The sequence below is a fragment of the Melanostigma gelatinosum genome, assembly GCF_949748355.1.
Source record: "Melanostigma gelatinosum genome assembly, chromosome: 21".
Classification (NCBI taxonomy): Eukaryota; Metazoa; Chordata; class Actinopteri; order Perciformes; family Zoarcidae; genus Melanostigma; species Melanostigma gelatinosum.
The window spans coordinates 9,321,463-9,342,926 of record NC_136654.1 but is presented as its reverse complement, the minus strand read 5'-3'; the positions used below and the strand labels follow the sequence as shown (position 1 = coordinate 9,342,926).

General features: G+C 44.6%; 1 protein-coding gene across 1 annotated transcript in view; it reads right to left on the bottom strand.

Moving 5' to 3' along the window:
- The window catches only part of fmn2b (formin 2b), a gene marked incomplete at its 5' end in the record, with an annotated part of 38,236 nt that extends 31,781 nt beyond the window's left edge, over nucleotides 1-6,455 (bottom strand). Inside the window, 3 exons of the mRNA XM_079293549.1 lie at nucleotides 561-739; nucleotides 3,408-3,649; nucleotides 4,846-6,455. Coding sequence (XP_079149675.1) covers nucleotides 561-739; nucleotides 3,408-3,649; nucleotides 4,846-6,455 — 2,031 coding nt within the window. The remainder of the gene's footprint in view (nucleotides 1-560; nucleotides 740-3,407; nucleotides 3,650-4,845) is intronic.
- Between the last annotated feature and the right edge of the window lie 15,009 nt (nucleotides 6,456-21,464).

The window sequence follows — 21,464 nt, the reverse complement described above, 5'->3', positions numbered from 1 at the left end:
GTCATTTTTGGGTTTCCTGTTTTACTTTTTTCACTTCCTGCCCTTTTGATTACCTTTCCCCTCCCTGATCAGCTTCACCTGTTCCCAATCACTCCTCCTCCCTAGAGTGTTTAGTCTGTGTGCCTCTCTTTCTCTGTTCCAGTTCGTCTCAGTGCCTCCGTGTCTAACGTTGCAGCAATTTCTCCCTGAGAGCGTGGTTACCTGTATCCTTAGCTTTTCTCTAACTGCCTTTTTGCCTCGCCCCTGATTTGGATTTGTTTGCCTGTACTGACTGCCTACCTGTGTACGGAACTTTCCTTGTATTGAGTTGTGCTTTTGAGTCTTTGCCTGAGTGGTGGTTCGGCCTCAACACAATCAACTCAAACTCGGAGTGGGCAGATTCAAAGGTTTGGACCCGGGTGAAGATGTGTAAGAAACAATACATGTGCATGGTGAAGAGTCTTACAGGCATCGAAACAGCGTCTGGATGTTGATTTAAAAAATGTAACTGAGATTGGAAAATGTGTCATTTTTCAGATCACAGTACAAATTGGTGTGAGCAAAAGGGTGTGAATACATACGTCGAACTTTGCTGTTGCTGTGGAGGTGATGTGGGCGGTGCTGCCTCCCAGTTGCTCTCTGAAGCAGTCAGTGAAAGGCAACAGGAGGCCCATGGCCAAGATCCTGGAGCAGAGCCTCTCAGCCTCCTCTGGCTCCTCCTGCTGCTGTTGCAGGAACAGCTTCTCCAGAAGAGTTCGACCTGGACAGCCAAAACAATGCTTATGTGACTAATGATATTGCTTTCTATAAAGCCATTGGCTGAAATCCCAGATGAGAGAACCAGATAGTCGGATGTGCACTGTAGTACAGTACATATTTACTGTCAGCCTTTGGAATGACGGCACTGTTAGAAGAATGTGGTGAAAGCACAGTTTTTATTTAGAACTTGAATGTGTCCGATTGTATAGACGTCTATGAGAAAATGACTACTTCTCTCTTGATTTATTACCTCAGTAAACATGAGTTTATGGTCTCAATCTCTAGTTTCAAGTCTTCTTCAATACAGCATGATGTTCATTTAGTACATGATCGTCCATTTAGAGTCAAACAGACCATAAAGCAGGGGATGCTTTAGGGCGGGGCTACATGGTGATTGACAGGTTGCTACCACTACCAGAGCCATATACGGTGTCTCTCTATGGTCACTTCCATTTACTGGTTACAACAAGTCAACATGGCGACAGCCGTAAACCAAGATGATGGCCAAAATGCCGGACTGGCGAGCTGCATGCAATGTCTATGGAATGCTGTGATGGCAGCTGTTAAGTACGCTAGTGGCGGCCGCTTGATTCTATGGCAAAGTGCAGCCAAATTAAAGTTGGGGATAGTTTTAACTTTTGCCTACAAACTGCGACCAGAGAATACCCACAGCCAATCAGTAAACAGAGTCCTGGGATTCATGTGAGATGTTGAAATACGTGACAAAGCATTCCTTCCCACCCAAAACACATGAACATGACTCTTTTTCGAACTCATGTAAACTTGGATGTGTAAAATCAGTGGAGCTCAAATCAGTTTACAACTGAAAGCTGACTGCACCCGTAATATAAATGTGGCAGCAGTATGGTACAGTGAAAACTCACCAACATGTAAAATGGAGTTTTACAGTAATCGGACCATTGCAGTGCGTGTGTTCTCAGAATTCAAAGCCAAGCTGGTTTCTTATGTGACTATAAATGTCTGGGGTTGATACGATCAATTGCCCCTCCCTCTGGCAACATTGACCATTTTGTCAAGTAACTTTCCTACATAAGTAATGTCAGTTTCAGCCAAAAACACAATCTTTGCTTAAACGCTGCAGGGGCTTGCACTGATCGCTCGTGTTGCTGGACATTCGTAGGAAAACGCACAAAAACAAACTGAATATGTTTCGTTACATATATCAACCCTTATATGAGGATTTGGGAGCATTGTTTTGTCACGGTGTAGTGTTGAAGAAAATCATCATATAATTTAGGATAGAACTGAACACATTTGGTTCATAAAAACATTCTTAGGAAGAGATTAAGGCACGCCAGACAAATTGTAATCTATCACTCCTATTTGTGTCCAAACATTTCCCGTACACGAATCGTGTGTTCTGCCAAAAGGTTATCTCGACCCAAACGAGATCATGACATAGTGAAGAGACCAGGGTGCTCTGTTTGTGGTTCAACCCACTGGTTTGATTGGTGGAAAGTGACTTAAGGGGGGTAAGTTTTGACTATAAAAGTAATCCGTGAAAAGTAATACATCGGATTTGTTTGGATTTGCTGAACTGGTATGTTGGCGTGTGCTTATTAAAACACTTCCCGCTGGGTTGCACCTTCAGTTTGCCGTCTCTTCTCGTCATTTTGCCACAACATAATTGGCGCCCCAACGTGTGTTCGAGTCGAGGCCGAGGCATCTTCTACTTCTTCAGCCAACCGACAATCACGCTAGAAGCCATGTATCAGGTAGGAGACTTTCATATCTCACCATAGTTTTATTTCTGTATGAAGTTGAAATGTTGAAATGATTCAATTTGATCTCCAGCTGTAAATGAATAGTCACACCGGCACACACTGTTAAGAGGTCATGGTCATTTCACATATTCACAATCGGGCTGTACAAAAAACAACCCGTTTCACCGTGAATTTCAGGAACGGCACATGAGCAGGCATAGATCAATGGAAAAAAAGGTTGAGCTTGTCTCCAACTAAAACTACCTTTATGCATTTATTGATGACAAACTACCAAAGCTCAACAACATCTATTTTTAGACTCTGGGCAGAGAGGTTATGCCTGACATGTACACCTTTGTGCAGGGGCGGACTGGGGGAAAGAAGTGGCCCGGGAGTTACTGTCAGACCGGCCCACTCAATACACGGCGCGCTGCCCACTCAATACATGTATTTTGCCGGTCTACGGCGGCCATTCGCACCTCCGCCGGCCCCGCCCCGACCGTCGCCCGGCACAAGCGCACGGCGCAGACCGCGGTTATGGAGAAAGGTTTTTAAAAGCACGTAGTGTCCAGCCGTGCTATGGCGTCCTCGGATCGCGAGGAGTAGTATAATGTCAGTTTATACTGTTGATACAGTTTTCACTGATTATTGACTTTCGGTATTAGAGTAAATTGAACGTGTTCTGTGAAGCATATAATATAGTCGGGGCTGGCGATGTCAGAGACCGGCCCAAACCCCGTCGGCCTACCGGTATCCCCGATGGCCAGTCCGCCCCTGCCTTTGTGATGGATACATCCTGCCAGAGCTACTAATGCTTTATATTACCAGTGTCATTCTCTGTTTGCTGACCTGTAGCTGGAGAAATCAGCACAAATGTTGCCTCCTGCTTCCTTCTTGCCCCCAGGAAACAATAACCAACTGAAAATGAAACCGCTCCATACTCACCTGTGAAGACGTCCTGAAAGCCGCAGGTAGAAACCTGTCCACAGGAAGATCTTCTGGTAGCACAGAGGGGTTGGCTGCCTCCTCCTCTGTAGCCAACCAGATATTCGCCCGAATCTCCTCCATCCTCCTCTCTGCTCCTCAGTCTCCTCTCGAGCTCCTCCGTCCAGTCGGCCGAGCGACTCAGAGACCCGGCGATGTTTCGAGAGCGCTGTCTGCGGACTTGATGGCCCTCGAGCATCGTCCTGTCAACATTAAGAATTCAGGTTCGCTTTACTTCAAAAACCTAAATATAAGCCTAAATGTAACGTTTGTTTTGTTGGCAAAACCTAAAAGTACGTAGTTAGTAGTTTTGAGCCCAACCATATTTTTTTCCAAAACATAACATAAGTACTTTTTGTTGAAAGTAACTTTTATTTTTAACGCAATGTCGTCCCAGAAAGGAAGTAGATCCAAGCGACACGAAAAATCCCGACAATTGCTGTCCCTGTAAACGAAACCAATAGATTGAATTTTGTGACTATTTCACGAACTGTCGTGAGACTGTGTTTGTTATTTCCAGGACTTCTTTGGCTGAGCTGAACATAATATCCTGGTCATCAAAAGCTTATTCAAGATATCTTGTCAGGGTTCTGATTTTCATCTCAGCGTCTGATACCGACGCACAGAGGCACCATGTAGTGTCTGCATGAGACGCACTGGGCTGTCAGCTTGCGTAAACCCATCGGCGTAATCACGCCTGCCTCTGACTGAGTGGCAGTATTCCAGGAGTTGGGAGTGCGAATGCGTTGCTAAATGACAGCTAAATTCATCTTGCAGATGTTCAGTGTGAAATTGTATTGCCTGACAGTAACAGTAACTAAGGGCTTAGTGAAGGATCAATTCCGGAATATTACCTTTTGATTTTATAATCATAGCTTTGGACATTATTTCAATCAATTATGATGACATTATACTTACTAAGGTAATTGTTGGGATATGGGAACATGGTGACAATACTACACTGCAAGATAAACAAGCAGTCAGTCATACAGGTTGTTAACAAGCCAATAGTTTAGCCTGATTATCGAAACCACTTTATTTGGAGGTAAAAGCCAAACGACACCTGAAAGGTTGCTAATAATCCCTAATTACGTAAGAACAGTAAATCTGAGTTCAACCAGGGAATTGCTACTCTATGTAATCTGTGATGACAGTCTAGGTTATGATTTTACAATTTTGTCTCCCAAGTTTGACCAAACCGGTGGTTTGTTCACAAGCTGTTTGATCATCTCTATCTTCAGGTTTTTTTAGCAACACCACATTCCCAAGACTCAGCAATTAATGTTGAATGGCATACTGTATCATACATGCTGTCAAATCATCATGTCCAAGGTACAACTAAATAAAAGATAATAATAATATAGTTATTATAATTAACATGTTGCAACACCACAGGTACCTGTGGAGGTGATGGTGGGCTCTGCGCGGGGATAGGGGGCTGTGGGAGGGGGACAGGCCTGGGGAGTGTCCTGGGGAGCTGAGCTGCCTCGTGGTAGTCTTGATGTAGGAAGCGAAGATGGGAGGGTAGGGTTTTACCACAGGGATAGAGGAGGTGGAGGAGTGGGTGGACCTGAGGAGTCGTTTGGCCAGTGTGGGGCTCTCCTGGGGAGGCAGCGGGGTGAAGCACACACTGCTCCTCCTGCCATGCTTGTGGGGGGAGGCCCTGGTGCCGGCAGCAGCAGCAGAGCCGTTGGATTTGGATCCAGCGCTTAGGCAGTCCTCAAGGGACTCGGCACTGGTTCCCGATCCCAACTGACCCTCACCTTCTTTGAACACGTTCCCTGAGCTCAGCCCTTCAGTGGGTTCAGGACTTTTGTGGTGGCTGTCTGCGGGTGGAGGACTGAGGTCTACATCCACCACGGACTCCGTCTCCTCTCCTTCACTTCCTGCATCCTCTGTGCCCCCTGTGGTTTTCCCAGCAATGTCAAATGTGTGATCAGGGAAGCTGTTACCACCGGTCGTCATGGTGACCGGGCTGACTGCTGCCCCTCCGGCAGTAACCATGGTGATGGCTGTGTGAGGGGGCTGCTGCGCCCAAGCATGCTGGTCCTTTGTGCCTGTGGCAACACAAAGAGAGGCTTCTCTCTCGCTCTGCCCCTTCCTATTTAGCTCCGGATGCTCCACCCCATCCTTCTCCTCCCTCCTCTCGTGCACCTCCATGTGGAAGGGGAGGTGTGGTGTTGGTTGCTGGTCCGTGTGCCTGACAGAGCCAGACGGAGGTCCCGTCTCTAGGAATGACAGGGCATCAGACCCAAGTTCTAATTCTGGAGTCAGGTCAAGCACCTCAGGAGGAGTTAATTTAACTACCCCATTACTCTGCTTCCTCCTCCCCTCTCCTCCCCAGCTCGGATCCTTTTCACCCCCTCCCTGCTCTTCCACAATTACGTCAACCCCCCCATGCTGCTGTTGGTGCTGGAGCCGTATAGCGAGCTGGATGTCAGCTAGCAAATCCTCGTGGTCAGCTGCTGAGTGGAAGCTGTAGATATCCGTGTCCGACCCGGAGCTCCCCGCCTTCTGCCCTCCATCCTCTGTGGGAGATGTAGCTGCTGTCGAGGCTTTCCGCTGCATCTCCTGCTTCCACTCTCGTACCTCTTCATCCTTTTTCCCCGGCTCCGGTTTCTTTTTCCTCTCAGCCTCAGTGTCCGAATGTCCGAGCTCATCTGCAGACATTTCTGGTGTTTTTGTGCTGTCCAGTTCGTCATGTTGAGAGGCTAAAACGTCCTCCTTTGAGCCTGTGACTGATGAACACGCGTCTCCTTTCGCTTTCAGGTTGCCCTTTCTCTTCCGGATGGAGAAAACGGAGGACTTGGACTCAGATTTGTTTTTCTTCTTTCCTGGTCCTGTGCCATGCACCCCCCCTCCACCTCCTCCATGCTTACAGTGGAGTTTCCTTCCTCCCTTCTTTGTAGTGTCCCCTCCTCCCTCTCTCCATCCTTCATCCAGTGAAGGATAGCTTCCATTACCCGATGCCGCTGCAGCTTTCTTCTGCTTAGCCTCCTGGTTGCCCATGTTGATAGAGAGCGTCCGACAGCTTCCTGCCTCTCCTCTCAGGTCATGTCTGGGAGAGCTCCTCCTGCCTGGGGGAGGATTTAGATGCCTGTGCCTGGCGAAACTAGGACCGTCTCAGCCTAATCTGTGGGTGCACGTCTGGTGGAGGTGGAGGAGGAGGAGGAGCTGCTGGTGCTGATGGTGGTTTTTTTTTTTTTTAAAGCTCTGTTGTGCGACGATCTTCCTCGTTGTTTTCTGGTGACGAAGGCTGGCGTGGCAGTGATGTTGACGCTGATGCAGGAGAGATGTACAGCTCCCCTTCCTTCCTCCCCTCTCTCTCTCTCTGTCTCTCTCTGTCTTAACCCCCCCTCCTCTCCATCTGCTGAAAGGAGTGACGCAGGCACTGCATGCTCAGTGGATCTCTGACAGGGAGGCAGACTGAGAGAGATGAAGAGCAACTGGGATGGGGACACAAAGCTAGGCCTGCTGGAAAAAAAAGTATAAAAAGACCTGAGAGGAATAAAAATGGAGACCACAGTGACCGTGCTGGGGCGGGGTCAGGGATTCTTATGGTCTGTCACTGCAGTTAATCACATGGTTGCTTACTACATTTCCCATGATTCCCTGACTCCTGCCTACATCACCCATAGTGCTACTGCTAAGTGTGGGCTAGACTCCAGTAGAGGGACCTCTTATGCAGCTCCATGTCAATGCAGGATACTGGTTCTCGTTTTAAATATGACCTTCATTTTCATTTTAACAATTAACATACAAATACTAATTCTTATTATTAGCAAAAATAAAGTTGAGCCATATGTTTATTTCAACGGTAAGTCTCTGCATCTGAAAAGGTGGAGCCAATGCACAAGTGGCTTAAACTTGCATTCTTTCTACTGGCCATCAGAGGGCGACTCCTCTGGTTGCAAATTTTTGGCCTGATTGTATAGATGTCTATGAGAAAATTACTCTACTTTTCACTTGATTTATTACCTCAGTAATTGTAAACATCATAAACATGAATTTATGGTCTCAATCGTGAATTAAGTATTCTTTAATACAGCATACTGTTCATTTAGTAAATTATGATAACAAAGTAAAGTAGACCATAAAGCACGATATGATTCAGGGTGGGGCTACCTTGTGATAGACAGGTTGCGACCACGGAAATACTGAGCATTTGTAATACTATAAAAGTCACTCTAAGGCACACGTGTCAAACTCAAGGCCCGCCACGTCATTTTATGTGGCGGACAAATCCGCCAGCAAAAACCAAAAAAATATATATATTTTTTTCTTTTTTTTTGGAAAAATAATTAAAAGTTAGACTTGAAAATAAAAGTATCCCCATGGTCGAAATTATGAGATAGAAAGTTGAAATTATGAGATAGCATGTTGTCTGTGTACCGACATTAAAACTATCACAACAGGTGGACAGGAGAGGCAACAGCCTGAAAAGAGGTTTTCCAACGATTGAAAAAGATCGACAAATAATCCCAAAATGTCCACGAAGAGAAAAATTGATGCAGCGGGAAGAAAATGTAATGAAAGATGGGAAAGCGAATACATGTTTGTGCTTCAAGGAGAAAACGGGTCTGTCTTCTGTGTTATGAGGCGTGTCGGTGATGAAGGATACAATTCACGTCGGCATTTTGACACCAAACACGGAGCTAAATTTTGCCTCCAAGAAAAACATCAAATTGTCCAAGAATTAAAAGGCAGACTGCAATCACAGCAGAATATATTTACACAGCTACAGCCCAGTGCATGCTAAAGGTATGTGAGCAGTGCTCCGACCAGATACAGACTTTTACAAATGTCAGTTTGTGAAGAAACACCATCGCAGACCGAGTTCATGAACTAGCAGCAATCTAACAACACAGCAGCTAAGAGACGAGCAGGTACTTGTGTTTGTAATGAACTATTGATGAAAGCACAGACAACACGGACACATCATCTATCCATGTTCATCAGACCTGACTCTCAGTGAGCAGCTCTTGGATGAAGCTGCCATGCACAGGACGACGACAGGGAGGAACATTAGTGATGCAGAGAGGTGACACAAACAGCTTTGAACAAAGTTAATGTAATAACTTGCGTTTGATATTTGTCTTTGTTATTTTCTTTAATAGTTTGATCTTTGATAGAGTCATGTGGGTTTCTTAACCCTCAATTAAAATGATTTATGTTATAATAACAGAAATGTGTTTAAATATCATTTTTCATTTATATAACTGCATGTACAATATTTTTACACTTAAATAAACAACAATCAAATGCATAGAGAGTTATTTAACAATATGTTAGGAGAAGTTAGTTATACAGTCTTACAGTTACAACCAGCCCTTTGAGGGCGACCGTGATGCTGATGTGGCCCAGAGTGGAAATGAGTTTGACACCCCTGCGCTAAGGGGTCGGTTTTTGCTTGCATAAATTCTAATTTAACATTCTAATTAATATCACAGTTACAGTTTTTCTGAATTGCTAAAACACTAAAACCCATTGGCTGAACAAAGTTCTCAGTTGCCTGAACTCATTTAGCTAATTGTGCAGTCTGTTGTCAATACCTTAAACTATTTCACATGGTAAAACACAATTTTCAGATCTCACTTCGACTTTTCAGCAAAACTCTAAACACATTCTCAGTCTCAAAACACATTCTGCACTCTAATGCACATGTCATCCACACTGGTAAACACAAGTGGCAACAATCAACTACAAATAGAGAACACATGTCATTGATTAAACACAATCACTCAAAATTGATTTCACTTGTATCAAATGATGTGACACAACCAATATAAGCCAGTTTAGAGAGCAAACAGGTGGTTGAAGGTGGGAAGGAGAAAGTCTGAGAATGGATCGAAGAAACAATGTGAGAGGACGAGGACGAGGACAAGTGCGTATGCGAGGTGGGCGACGAGGAGGAAGAGGAGGAGGGCAAGAAAGAGGAAGAGGAAGACAAAGAGTGGAAATATCTGATGAAATTCGAGCAACAGTCATCGACCATGTTATAGTCCACGGACTGACAATGAGGGAAGCAGGACTTAGAGTGCACCCCAATTTGAGCCGATTTTCTGTGTCCACCATAGTAAGGACATTCAGAGAAGAGAACAGGTACAGTATGCTACTGTATTTTTGTAATTGCAAATGTACTGTACTACACTACAAATGTCTATTGAAACAGCTGCATATAAAGTTCATCACTGTATGTATTGTACTGCATGAATATTATTTGTAACTGCACATCTACTTTTTGTAGAACTGCAAGGCTGCCACATGCAGGTGGAAGGAGAGCTATATTCACTCAGGAGCAAGAGACCGTTATAGTGGGCATGGTCCTTCAAGATAATTTAATACGACTCAGAGAAATCCAGGAACGAGTGATACAAGACAACACACACTTCCAGGGAATCGACAGTGTGAGCATTTCCACAATTGACCGTGTCCTCCAGCGTAACAGGATACGAATGAAACAAGTATACAGAGTACCTTTTGAGCGCAACTCACCAAGGGTGAAAGAAGTGCGAGCTCAGTATGTGCAAGTAAGTGTACATTCAGACACATTTACTGTAATCCAGATTGTCTACAGTACTGCCACATACTATGTGAATGACATTACTCTTCAGTACATACAATGTATGTGAATCAGAAGTGCATACAGTAGGCCTAATTGAACTCTGCAATACAGCACTGTCTCTGTACAACTTACTCAATTCTACATACATTATATTGTATTCCTACACAGACAATATTTGACTTGGAATCCTTGGACAGACCCCATGAGTTCATCTTTGTCGATGAAGCAGGCTTCAATCTGACAAAGAGGAGAAGGAGAGGCCAAAACGTGATTGGACAGCGGGCCATTGTTGACGTCCCTGGTCAACGAGGTGGCAATGTCACAATCTGTGCTGCTATCAGCAACCATGGTGTTCTACATCACCATGTTACACTCGGGCCATATAACACCCAGCATCTTCTAAGATTTCTGGACAATCTAAGAGATATTTTATTTGAGCAGCAGGGTCAGGAGCTAAATGAGAATCCCATTCCCACCTATGTGATAGTGCTGGACAATGTCAGTTTCCACCGATCTGCTCTGGTAAGGGAATGGTTTAACATCAATGGTCAGTTTATCACCTTGTACCTCCCTCCATACACTCCTTTCCTGAATGCGATTGAGGAGTTTTTCTCCTCATGGAGATGGAAAGTGTATGATAGACAACCCTACACCAGAGTAAATCTGTTGCAAGCCATGGAATTAGCCTGTGGTGATATCGGTGAGGAATCATGTCAGGGCTGGATACGGCACACAAGAGGCTTCTTCCCCCGTTGCCTCAGGAGAGAAAATATTGCTTGTGATGTCGACGAAGTGCTCTGGCCTGACCCAGCCCAAAGACAAGAAGAAGCACATTGATGACATGTTGACTCCTTAGATGTTTGTCCTGTATTGAGTATTGTGTACTGTAGTAGGCCTACAGTGCATTGTAGGCTGTATAATGTACAATAAACTAATTGTATGGCCTTGAACATCGTGCTTTCTATTTATTGGTGTATTGTTTACTGACTGCTTGATGGTGTATATTATTTTGATCACTTTGTTTATGATTTGAGAGCAGTGTTTGATTTTGAGCACAGGTAAAACTATTTTGAGGCGAAAGTTGCATTTTGCAGGAGGATTCAGAGGTTTTGTAAATAGTGCTTGAAGATGAGGTTTTGTGTTTACAGTTTTGAGAGAATCGGTGACCGTTTCAAGAAATGTGTCTTAGCAATTGTGAAAAACTGTAAGGTGAAGGGCCTTGCTAATTAATCTAGCTAGCGCTATTGTTAGCTGCTAACGGTACTTGGCCGCGCCATTCTGCTCCTCTCCAGCTCCACCCTCTTGTCCAAATATGGTGACTTCTGATGCCAAAAAAAGAAGATGGCGAAGGCCAAAATGCCAAACTGCAAACCTCTTAATGGTAGTCAACAAACCAGTGTGTGACATAACAGTAACAACTTCCACTTCTTACATACAGTCTATGATTTAATTACAAAAAGAGTATTTCAACAATGGTTTTAGGTACATAACGTTCGTTGTTCATAGATATTTTTACGAGACCATCGTTTCTTAGATCAATTTATTTGAAAAATGAAATCTCACCACAAGGGTGCCAGTAGGTGTTCTAGAGCCTTCAATCACATTACATGATCTTCCTCAACTTATGGAGTTGTTATGGAAATGTAATATTCATATTTCCTTTTTTCTCCTTCCTTTTTCTTATTACTTTATCAATTTCTTATCCATGTCAGCTCTGTTGGATGTCATAGTGCATACAGTGCTATATTCCAAGGTACGCTCATACCATGGGGTACCGTCGATTTACCTTTTCTAGTGCTTTTTAATTACCTCCTACCAGAAAGATAATTTTGGCTGAGACACAAGAGAACAGAGTTGTGAGTTGTTTGTCTTTATTGCTTAATTTGCTTTTGTGCTGGTAATATTTGCAAGATGACCAGCACAAAATCACTGTCCAGGTCACAAAGAAAAAACATCTGTTCTGTAGCAACGAATATGCTCTTATTCATTTGTTTGGGAAGGATTCACTTTTGCTTTTTTTTTCCTGTAGAGCAGCGGTTCCCAAACGTTTTAGGCCACGCACCCCCTTCTACATCCCGACCAGGTTCACGCACCCCCTATTATTATGATAACAAAGTAAAGTAGACCATAAAGCACGATATGATTCAGGGTGGGGCTACCTTGTGATAGACAGGTTGCGACCACGGAAATACTGAGCATTTGTAATACTATAAAAGTCACTCTAAGGCACACGTGTCAAACTCAAGGCCCGCCACGTCATTTTATGTGACCCCCCACACCTTAAAAAAAACAACAGAGCCTATTTATAGCTGCATAAAAATCGGACCAATGAGAGAACAGTATGCTCGTGCGTGGTGTTTGTTTACGAGATAAAAAACACAAAAAAGACAAAAACTCTTCCTGCACCGTGCCTTCGAAAAGGTAACGGATGTACACCAGAAGATTGGCCAGATTGGCCACATCTGTAGACTCGTCTACTTGCAGAGAGTAAAACTCACTCTTCTTCACGCGACCGACTAATGTAGCCAGGATGTCTTCGGACAAAGCATCGATGCGGCACGACATTGTTGTTGGACACCGGGATCACGTCCAACTTGTTTGCTTCTCTCTCTCCAATCATACATTCCACCATCTCTTTGGCAGCTGGCAAGCACACGTCTTCGGCGATTGTGTGTGGTAGCGCACCCCCTAGAGGCAGCTTGCACACCCCCAGTGCTTGCTAGAGGTTGAATACACGTATTCTATTATGTATGAACAAAATACTTTGAATATAATGTCGGCAACCTTTTCTACCCAAAGAGCCAATTTGCTCTATTTTCCACCAAATACAATTTGTCTGGAATCTAAAAGCAACGAGGCAATAACTGTTGTTGCTCGTAGCTCGTAGCTCTGAATAGCATTTACGGCTAACTGGCTTGGCCAATTGCTGTTGGCCAAGCTATTAGCTAACAGTTATTGCCTCGTGGCTTTTAGATTCTAATGAGAAGACACGCTGCTTCGTTTTACTTCTTCCGTTTGGTAGCCTTGAGAGACCTTAGTCTGTAATGTAAGTATGTCTGTATGGAGCATGAAAAGATTTACGAAGATATATTATATTCGCTCATGCTAATCGCGGTTAGCATTTCCCCATTGGCGGTAATGTTAAAATTTGCTTAGAAGCTAGCAAGTCGGACATGTTATGATATTCAGAGAAGAAGACAACTTCAGTACTGTTAAAAGCATCTTGCCGTTCAACGGGGACACCTGCGGCTTATAAACCGGTGCGGCTTATCTATGTACAAATTATTTTTCCTTTTACAAATCAGCAGGTACGGCCTATATACAGGTGCGCTCTATAGTCCGGAAAGTACGGTAGCTTACTGAGGCCATGTATATTTCTAAGTTTGACCTATTCATCTACCACCAACTCCCTAAACATACTTTGTTGTTTTTTATAGCACTGCTACTATTATAACGATTACCACTACTCCTTAATCTTTCTGCAAGAAAGGGTTTTCTAGCAGAGCTAGCTATTGCTAGATTAAGTAGTATATTCAACGGGTGAAAATAGGCGAATACCTTCTCACCCCTGTCTAAATAGACTCTCCGTTACATTATCCTGATTATACCACTGCAAATCAGCATATTTCTCCAAATAACCCAGTTTTGTCAACAACATAATGAGTTTGAAAGGTTCAACGGAGTTGAGGGTATGGATCCGGAGGAAGATAGCACCCCTGGACATCCAGTTTGCCTGTAGAATCCAGCGTGTGTAGGAGAGAACCAGATCAATTGGTTCTTCAGACTTGCTATTGCCCGAAACACTGCTGGCGATTTGGCAGAGTTGCGTAGGCCAAACAGGTCCACATTAACCCCTTGGAAACATCTGGTGGCTTAAAAATCTCATGGCCACCAGGAGTTGGAGGATTGGTGGTACATTTGCGTGTCTTTCACTGCCATGTTTGACAGTTGGTCCCATCTTCCTGTTCAGCAACCTAATAGTTTTCTTGTTGAAACTCAGCAGCAGCATCATAAAACTCAATTGTGTTGAGTCTGTCCCGAAGTCTTTTGGAGGAACTGGATTACTTTGCTCAATCCATCTCAAAGATTGTAGTTTGGGTTAAAAACAGTGTTTGTTACATAAAAGAATGAATTTTGTTACATGTGGCGTTAGTTTCGTAAGTTACAAAAGTAAAGTTAAACAAATCTACGTTGTTTCACAGAGGACACGAGCAGCAGTGTTGTGTTTGTTTGAAGTCCTGTGTTTGACTTCAATCCTCCATACATAGATGTTCTCCCTCTTTAGACTTCCTCACCTGACTTCCTGAGCAGGAGCCCTGCCCGTCCTGCCTCACAACTACTATTACAGTGCATTACTTTTCGGAAGTTGAAGTACGAACAATGAATCGGAACAGCCTGGCCTATGGCAATATGGAGCATATAACAGCCATCATTGTTATGCAGACCATACTTAAGCAAGCTGCATCTGACATGTCAAATAAAAACGTAATGACAGACCCGGAGGACAAGTGACTTTAAGAGCCTAAATTAATTCACTTCTCTGCCTCTAAACCATACATTTGAACTGCAGTGTGGTTACAAATCAAGTACAAATTGATCTCATGATGGGAAAACCTCTGGAATTATGGTTGATTATGGTACAGTTGATTCCACTGGCACATCAAAATATCCCTGAAAGTTGTTCAGAAGGTCTTGTTGCAAAGGGCATAGCATATGGGGTTGATTGTGCTGTTAACATAACACAACCAGTAGCCCAGTGCCCAAAGAGTTCCTGGACAGAAAGTGTTGACCAACACCATGATATTGGTGCACACTAACTCTAGCTGTTAAAGTCATTTTAATCTTGAAGCCACTTGATGGCGCTATTGTACTATTAATACAGTGACACGCTGATCCAGAGCTGCAGTTGAGTAACACATGTCAGAATCTTGGTATCTTAAAAAAATAGTTTCAGCAATCACAGATAAATATATCAAAGGTTATACATTTTATTTTATTGCTCTTCAACTCATATATTCACGTGACCATCAATTAAAAATGAAAATTGGGTGCAGAGTTGAGTTGCACACATTCATTAAAATTGCCCTGTGGGGTTACATGTTGAGTTTCTCACCCCAACATGTTGTGTGTATCTTTGAACTTCAACACAGATGCCCATTGCACTTCCTTCTTCATAAAACATTTGTAAAGCCAATTTTCAAAGTTATTGTTTCTTACTAGCTACTACTGTTATTGCTATGTGTACTAGCTTGCAGTCTTCTTCTTCCCGGACTTCGTTGGCACATTGCAGCATATCTTGACTCTTGAATAGTTCTACTATTGGTAGAAGTGTGTCTTTGTGGAAGTGCAGGACATAAACAAAACAGGGACCCACTCCTAAAAATACAGCTATATAGCACTACTTGAGGTCAAAAACTCCACAGGGAACCTTTAACACAGGAATAAACACACAAGTGCAAAGTCTTTACTCGTTGTTTTTAAAACCATGTATATATTCTTTCACAGCAGTATGTGACTTAAAAAGGATGGAGTGGTCTGTAGTGTTTGATGTCATCTGGCAAAACAAGGGACATGAGTGTAGTTAGTTCGTGTGTAAGAAAGTACTTGGGAGCTTTTAATTCAATGAAACTGAAAGGACTCCCTTTTCCTCAAGACAATGTAAAACTGTAGATAGATTTCTGAATCTAAGAAAATCAAACTAACTATTGATGGATATACTATTATGTTCCTATTCAACGAAACTGCATTGTCATTTATGTTGTTTTGGACGTATCTCAGATACGTTTCTGATCATAGTCCGCAGACGTCTGGGTAAAGATGGATGGGTGGCTCAACACAGGACTTAAAGCTGGGAGACAGCTGTTTGTGTGTTGTGTGAAACCAAATGTAAATATTGACTTATTTTAATATATGTCTGCAACTTAAATAATGTAACGAGCATATTTATTTATAAGCCAAACTATTGTATTTTTTTTTACTAATGATGCACCAATACCAATATTGATGTGTTTTGATTCAAATTACAATTTACATTTTAAAACTGACAGTAATCGTCGAGAAAATAGTTTCCCTAAAAAATTGAGAATGAACTTTAGTTGTATGGGAACAGAATTTTTGTAGGAGAGGGTTGAAGGGTTGAATCAGGGTTGCTTTAAAGAAACAAAAATACCGCAGAGTGTCCTCCTTTTTGGTGTTATGGATATGGTCACCCTAAAGTGAACTGCTTTTGTGTTTTTACATCTGCAGTACCGTTACTACTGTGTTCATTTGTCTATGGTGTCGTTTTTATGAATACTATGAATACTATGAATAATATGAATGGCTCGTGCTCTTGCGCTGTAGGTTTGCTGGATTGATTTGTTGTCATATAAATATGTGTGACTGGTTCTTGTGAGTTTGTTCTATTCATTGTGTTAGTTACATTGGTTCTGACTTGTCCGTTAATGATGAAGCATGCCGTCATCGCGGGGTTATTTCGGACATCTGATTCTCTGTTCAGCTAACTGCTGTTGTTTCCCAGCTAAGCTAGTTAGCTTAGCCTCCCTGAAGTGAGGGGCCTCAGCTGTTTTTTGGTATTGTTCCGGGTTCAAAAGGTCACACAGCCCGTTGTCTGTTATGTGAGCGCAGTCCACCCAAAACATTATGTTTCCCACAATTTAAGCTTCTGCATTTTCCAAATGCACTAGTATTATTCAAACGTATTGTTCGGTTGGTAAGCCTCGAACAGTTTAATACGAATACGTGTATTGTTGTATTGTATTGCAGGACAGTACAGTAGGACAGCACAGAAGGCCCAGGTATAAAATGCACGGCCCGCCACTGGTTTTGAGTATGGTCTTTTTATTGGTTCATTTGATAAGGGACAGTGCACATTAATGAAAACATTGCTGTAAATGCGCCAGAGTTAGCCAAGAGGCTATTTTTCATCTGTAGTCCCAAGACGCAGATGTTACATTCACACAGGAAAATAACAAAATATGTTTATAAAAAAGGCCCCATTACTTTAATACAACACTATCGTAGCCATTCTGAATGTGCTGTGCTAGGACAACACAAAAGAGACAAACTTATTATTATTACTAATTATTATTATTAAAAAAATTTTGTTTTGCTATTTTGGAAGTTTTCAAATTTGAAAGCAAGGAAAACCTTATTGGTGTTTTCTACACAAATAAAATATATTCTTTTACTGATTTTGGTATTCTATTTCATTAAATAAACTATAGCCCCTGAACAGGGTACTGCAAGACTAATCTCAATAAACAAATTGTGTTTATATGCAGCAAGCAAGGGAACAAGATTTCGGCATGGGGAGCATTCTGGTTTCCATTTGTAGCCAGAGTAGAGACCAGTCATGTTTGAGCAGGTTTTGGTTTAGTGCAGGTAAACAGTCCGTGGGCACAGATAAAGACATCAAGAACCGTCTTAAGAAGGCAAGGAATGCTTTCAAAGTACTAAATAACATATGGAGGTCACAGCAGTACACCATCAAGACCAAGCTTAAATTGTATCAGAGCTGTGTTTTATCCACCCTGTTGTACGGTTCTGAATGCTGGAGAATGATGCATGAAGATCTCAACAGACTATCAACCTTCCATACCAAGAGTTTACAATGAGCGCACAGAGTCTCGGCCGTTACTCCCGACGTCTACCCTGCTTCCTCCGGTCTGAGTGCACTCGGTCGAGGGGCCACCCTGACCCCGGGCGCTCCTACCAGTCTCGTCGGTTATGGCAGCTTCCCTCTTCTGGATCCGTGCTCTTGGTAAATGCCAGGTTTAGGTTTTAACGGTTAGCCCCTACCCATTCAAATCCTTTGTCTTCTTTACCCTCGCAGAGGCTCTTCCTGAAGGCGTGGCCCTCAGCAAGAAAGACTGTAGGGTCTGTTACCGGGGGGATGATTTGGCCGTTCACATTTACTCTGTCTTTCATGCGATGGCCCAGGATTAAGTTGGTACAGCTGCTGGTTAGAGGCCCTGACCGTCTCCATTTCTTGTCTTTATCCTTCATCCAGGTTACCTCTTGCACGTGGGTTTCATATTCAGCTCCATAGTGGTTCTGGCAATGGTCTTTCCATCCTGGCACAGTCTCACAATGTCCCCCGGCCACGCTGATGTTGCAGGTCGTGTTTCCTCGGTTGCATTCCATCTTCCAGGGCCGCGGGCCTATATATGGTTCTGGTCGGCTCCAAACCCCAGGCCAGATGTCTCTTTCCTTCGAGTATACTGTGGCCAGGTACTGATATTTCACCCAGTAGTTTGTGGTTTGAGTTAGACATAGCACCACCCATTCTATCACTTCATCCTTCTGTAGGCCCCACCAGGTTGAGCTGTCGTCCCTGGTGTGGGCCTCTTTCCATGCCTGCAGGGTTCCTTTGATCGTCTGATTCGTTGTCAGGCCCGTGCAGTCATATAGCCACGTTCCCCAAGCCCGGTACCACTCTTGCCAGAGTGCATCGCGGGGAGGCTCCGTTGGCTAGATACTCTGTTCCATTCAGAGCGTTGAACATTTTGGTGGTCACACAAGTGTACATTTTTTGGAAATCCCCTCTTGGGGCTGTCATTAAATCCTCGGGTTTCGGCAGTTTTTGTACATACATGTCGGTTGTCCTTGGTCCCAAAAGGCCGTAGCTAGCTCTGGAGTATCCCTGCGTGAAGGCCCCTTTGAAATGCGTTAGCGGGGTTATCCATATCCATGGCAGGGTGTTGTTGAGCCACTCCTCGTGCTGGGCATTAGATAGGGGTAGATAGATGTTCTTATGAGCCTGATACTGTGGTTTATTAACCGGAGTTATTACGAAGTAATTCTGCTTTTCGCAACAAAAGAACACATTCCAGAAGCACTTATCTAGGAGAGGGAGCTTGTTCGTTTTACATTCTTTCGTCCACTTCCTGCTCCTATTTCTCCGAAGACTGTCACGCGACTTGAATTGTGGCGGCGGCTGCTGCCATTCTTTGTCCTCTTGAGCCGTAGGTAGTACTTCCTCTTCTTCCTCCTGCGTGACATTGTCGGCTCGGCTGGTGGTGTTGTGCTGCTGGTGGTTGGTGGTGTTACCTAGTGGCTTCACTTTAACTTTAAACCGCCGGGGTTTACGTCGCGGCGGTGTGGCCTCACAGGTGAGATTGTAGTGTCCCCAGAACTTTCCTTCTGCCGGTAAAATCGTCAAACACGTATCATTGCGGTGGCTCGCTGCATATGTTACCTCGGGTTTCCAGTATCCCTCGTTCCCTTGCTCTGCCCATGAGACACATGCCCATGAACAGTACCAGCCTGGGACACCGTTTTCGGGGTAGATCCAATTACACTGTGCCCTTTTTTCTTCTTCTGCTTTCTTCATCATTATCGTAATCTTCATCTCCGCTCCCAGCGTAGATACGCCATCTATCCTCCATGTCGAATTCTCTATTACCTTCTGGAATTCACCTGCCCAATCTGCTCCCTCACCTGTCATTGATTTTCTGTTCCCAGATAGTCATCCACGCGATGATGGTAGCGGTCAGGTTCGGTGCCGTCCCACCCCCTTGTTGGACTTGACTGGTGGCGTTAGACCCAACCTCAAGGTCCAACTGGGACGAGGTGCTCCTCCATCCAGTGAAGTGGGAGAGAATGACCGTTCCAGATTCAACCGTCCAGCATGTCTGGTCGAACCTCTTCGTGGTAGTGTGGGACACCCTTACATGAGTGAGGGCCCATGGGACACTGCCGTAGTAGTACAGTATAGCCAGGATGATGCGCAGTCCTGTTAGTACTGCTACTACTTTAGCCATTAAGCAAATCCATAATCGTTTTCCATTCCGTGGTCGTTCACTTGATTGATCCAGTCGCTTGCCTTGTCGTCGTTTTAATGATGTGGGGGGTTAAGGTTGAGAAGCGCCTAAATTCTTGAACCCTCCCATGTAGAAGTGGGAGATCCATGGTGCGGGATGCTGCAGTGTGGTGACCGGTAGGTCCAGGTCCGAAGGCGGAGCGGTACAGCCGGAGCTGTGGCTCGGGGGAGAGTCAGGGTCGTACTGAACAATCTTACCCTTCAGGAGCAGGTGATATAGTACCGATGGGTGTCGGCCAATGCTGAAGTCCAGCCCCCTCCACACCCACTTGTAATAGGTGACTACTAACTAAGGGGCGTGGGAGGGGTCCAATGCAATCCCCGTCTTCGTCAGCACTCAACCCAAGCCATACGTACACCTCCCTGTCCTTCGGGTGGGCGAGGTTACGGACTTGAGCGAGAGCTGCGTATAATGGCTGGCCGTCCTCCATCTGGAGCTCCGTCACTTTAGCCCACAAATCTGAGCGATTCACCTGCGCGTGCATCCAATTCCGCGATTTGGTAGGAGGCAAATCCCTCATGCGCAGGCCCGGGTCCGGGTTCGGTGGGCCTAGGCTCGGCAGGCGGTAAACTCACTGTACGCAACTGCATGTCTTGATTCTCAATAACACAGCGTTCTCTGTTTTTAACGTGAAGCGCTGTGCGCCACTGCATGACCAGTTGGTCCAAAACATATTCTCACCCAGCCAAAGATCAACATATTCGTCTTGCAAATAATCAGCATAGTTAGGACCCCACCGTAACTTCAGTGTTCTGCCTTTTACGGTGAAGAAAGCGGTATTTAGGATCCAGGGAGACAGGTCAGGACAACAGAGGACCGGCTGCATCAGCCATGGAGAGGTCCACCTGACCATGGCTCTGTCGTACTGGAGATCCCATCCTGTGCGAAAAGTTCTCTGTAGGTCCAACTTCCCTGGTACCTGTAGGTCTGGGGAGCGCTTATATTCGCCATTGCTGCAGAAATAAGCACCGGATCCACAGAAACCCTTTCGGTATGCAAAATCTCTTAGGGGTTTGTCTAAATAGACTTTTTCATTCGGCAATTGCAGATATGGCCTTTTTCGTGGTCGGAGAGACGGAGAGATTCTTTTTCTTTTCCGTCCTTCTTTATTTGGTTTGTTGGGCAGCGACATGTCGACAATCAAGTTCCGTTTTCTAGCAATGATTCTTCTTAATCGCTGCTACTGCGATCCTTTCCTCCCCGCTTCAGTTTGCGGAATGACTTCCGTGCCCAAGCGGTTAAACCCCTTGCATCTGCGAGTGGGTCTGGAGGAGGCACCGCTTCATCCACTCTGGTCAGCTCCACCCCAATGGAGTATACACCGTCGAATGGGACATCACGGTCCTCAGCGTCACCATGACGCGCATAGTGTGGGCCGGCCAGGTAGGCGTTGCTGCTCTAGCCGCCCAACCGCCCGGTAGTTGCATAACACCGTCTCTTCGCCACCCCTTGGGGGTGACCGTGAAGATCTTACTTTTCTCCTTTGTCTTGGTCCCGGTGTGGTAAAAGGCATCCAGAGACGTGATGTCATACAGGAGATTTGTGCGTCGTGCGCCAGCCTCTGTGGGCACGAGGGCAAGCTCGTGTATTGGCACGTCTGGATCACAAAACACATCCTCGATTAACAGG